This window comes from Octopus bimaculoides, chromosome 22, assembly GCF_001194135.2.
Source record: "Octopus bimaculoides isolate UCB-OBI-ISO-001 chromosome 22, ASM119413v2, whole genome shotgun sequence".
NCBI classification, from domain to species: domain Eukaryota; kingdom Metazoa; phylum Mollusca; class Cephalopoda; order Octopoda; family Octopodidae; genus Octopus; species Octopus bimaculoides.
The window spans coordinates 22,823,047-22,825,774 of record NC_069002.1 but is presented as its reverse complement, the minus strand read 5'-3'; the positions used below and the strand labels follow the sequence as shown (position 1 = coordinate 22,825,774).

At 34.6% G+C, this 2,728-nt stretch overlaps 1 protein-coding gene across 2 annotated transcripts in view; it reads right to left on the bottom strand.

Moving 5' to 3' along the window:
* The window catches only part of LOC106880957 (phosphatidylinositide phosphatase SAC2), a 538,096-nt gene that overhangs the window by 426,030 nt on the left and 109,338 nt on the right, over positions 1 to 2,728 (bottom strand). For both annotated transcript variants that reach the window (XM_052975697.1, XM_052975698.1), the window contains one exon: positions 827 to 871. In XM_052975697.1, the coding sequence (XP_052831657.1) occupies positions 827 to 871 (45 nt within the window). The remainder of the gene's footprint in view (positions 1 to 826; positions 872 to 2,728) is intronic.

Sequence of the window (2,728 nt, the reverse complement as noted above, 5' to 3'; positions counted from 1 at the left end):
ATATATATATATATATATATATATATATATATATATATATATATACATATATATATCATCATTATCATCATCACTTTAATATCCAGTTTTCTATGTTTGCATTCATTGGATCAAATGTTTAAGCACATTTTTATATGGTTGGATGCCTTTTCTTTTACCAACCTTTGCCTATTTCAACACAAAGAAATGTTTTCCTTAGTCTTTCAGACACAAACACTATGATAGCTCGACAATATTTACATAGAAGATTGGAAGCATATTACACTGCTTCTATGAAGGGGAAGTTTATTCACAATTAGTGCATGGCATGAAGATAAAAAGGCATACACACAAGCCTTGTCTCTCTCTCTCTCTCTCTCTCTATCTATCTCACTCACACACACACACACACACACACACACACACACACACACACACACACACACACACACACACACACATTAACAACACTTTATTTAATCTATGTATTGGGTTTGGGCTTATATTCTGCTATTAGTCAAGCTTCCATAGTTAGAATTCTCCATTTTTATACAAATCTAAGTTATTCCAGTTTCTCTCGAGCATTTCCTCCACAATGCCCCAAACATGGTTTTACTGTTGTCTGGTAGGGGCATTAATAGTGATGAGTTCAATTCTTGCCTTTCGTGAAGTGACCTGTAATAATCCAGCATCTTATCTAAAGAAATACTTCTTACTTATCTGCTGAGCTCTTCAGAAACCAGAGTTAAATGCAAGCATTACAGTTCCTTGTGAATATCCAGAAAGGATTAGTTGACACAGCTTTGGATGATGGAAATATTTTAGAAATGTAAAGAATGCAGCTTACCTCGTATATTCGTCTTTCAAATTTTTCTTTATCCTTTACTTCTTTCTGTAAAGAACAAGCAAACACAACATGAAGGAACTAACGGTAAATGAATATGAAATGACAGGAGACGATGAATGGGGAACATGAATGAATGGGGGAACATGAATGAATGGGGGAACATGAATGAATGGGGGAACATGAATGAATGGGGGAACATGAAGCAAAAGAGATTACCAGAAATGTGAAATAAGGGAACAACAAAAGATTGTAGAATACGAGGGTGAGTCAAAAAGTAATGCCATTTTGTTTAGGACAGGTATAATTACTAACACAGGAACATGTATCATACATCAAAATGAAGCTGGTCCTCTGTGTATCACATCCCTACTTCTCAACATAGTCACCATTTCTCTCAATAGTAATGTTCCACCTTCCAATGAGAGCATGTATCCCTGCCCCATAAAATTCTGTTGACTGTTCTTTGAGCCACTTCTTCACTACAGTTTTCACTTCCTCATCACTGGAATAATGTTTGCCTCTCAAACCCTCTTTCATGGGGCCAAAGAGATGATAGTCTGAAGGTGCTAAATTATTCTAGTGACGAGGAAGTGAAAACTGTAGTGAAGAAGTGGCTCAAAGAACAGTCAACAGAATTTCACGGGGCAGGGATACATGCTCTCATTTGAAGGTGGAACATCGCTATTGAGAGAAATGGTAACTATGTTGAGAAGTAGAGATGTGATCCACAGAGGAACAGCTTCATTTTGATGTATGATACATGTTCCTGTGTTGGTAATTATGCCTGTCCTAAACAAAATGACATTACTTTCTGACTCACCCTCATAAAAGAAAGAGAAAGATGGAAATGTGGTGAAATGTAAAAACTGATGACAAAAACAAATCAAAATCAGATGACAACAATAAAATGTGAAATCAATGAATGAAGAATAGAATATGATATAAAATTGATGACAGCAAAAAGAGATGTGAAATGAAACAGATAACAAAAAGATTGTATACATTACATATGTGTGTGGATGCAACTGAGTCTGCATTTTTCTGTGGAAATGTGTGTGTGAATGCAACTGAATCTGTAAATTTCTGTGCAAGATAGTGTGTGAGTAGATATCTGGGAAAGGGAGTGCAAGCATACATGTGTCTGTGAAAGGGAAGAAGTGAATACATATGTGAAAGTAGTGCATGTATACATGTGTGTGTATGCATGTGTGTGTGAAAGGGAGAATATGTATAAGTGAAAAAGAGTGAATGCGTTTGTGTGAAAGGGAGTGCATGTGTAAGTGAGAAAGGGAGTGTGTGCATATATGTAGGTGTGTGTAAATGAGAGTGCATGTGTTATACAAGTCGTAGAAAATAAAGATATAAACATCACCTGAGTAAAGTTTGGAACATTTATATTTAGAATTCCTACTTTAAACATGCACACACACACACACACACATACACACACACACACACACACGCAGCAGCAGCATATAGATTTATACACACTTTCATATATACACAAACAAACACCAGCATACACTACAATAATTTAAACATACTCTCTTTCTAACTTTTACACTGATACACATAAGCATATTTTAACAAAAGTAAGATAAAATTTAAAACCTTCAATCAATGAGACAGTTGAAAACAAAAGCACAAAAGCAAACAAAAAAAACTGGAAAAAAAATGAAATGGGAAAATTTCCCCAGTTTTTCTTCTGCATAAAGAACATATAGTTAAGTACAGGCTAACATAATGTAATGAGTCAAAAAGAATACTTAATCCATTGAAATTCCCTAGTAGTGAGATGGAAAATCATTGGTGTTAATAAAAATTCTTGGTTATGAAGGGAAGGGAGAGAATTTCTAAATTTAAATTGATTAAAGATTAAATGAAGACACAGTTAAAAAAAAA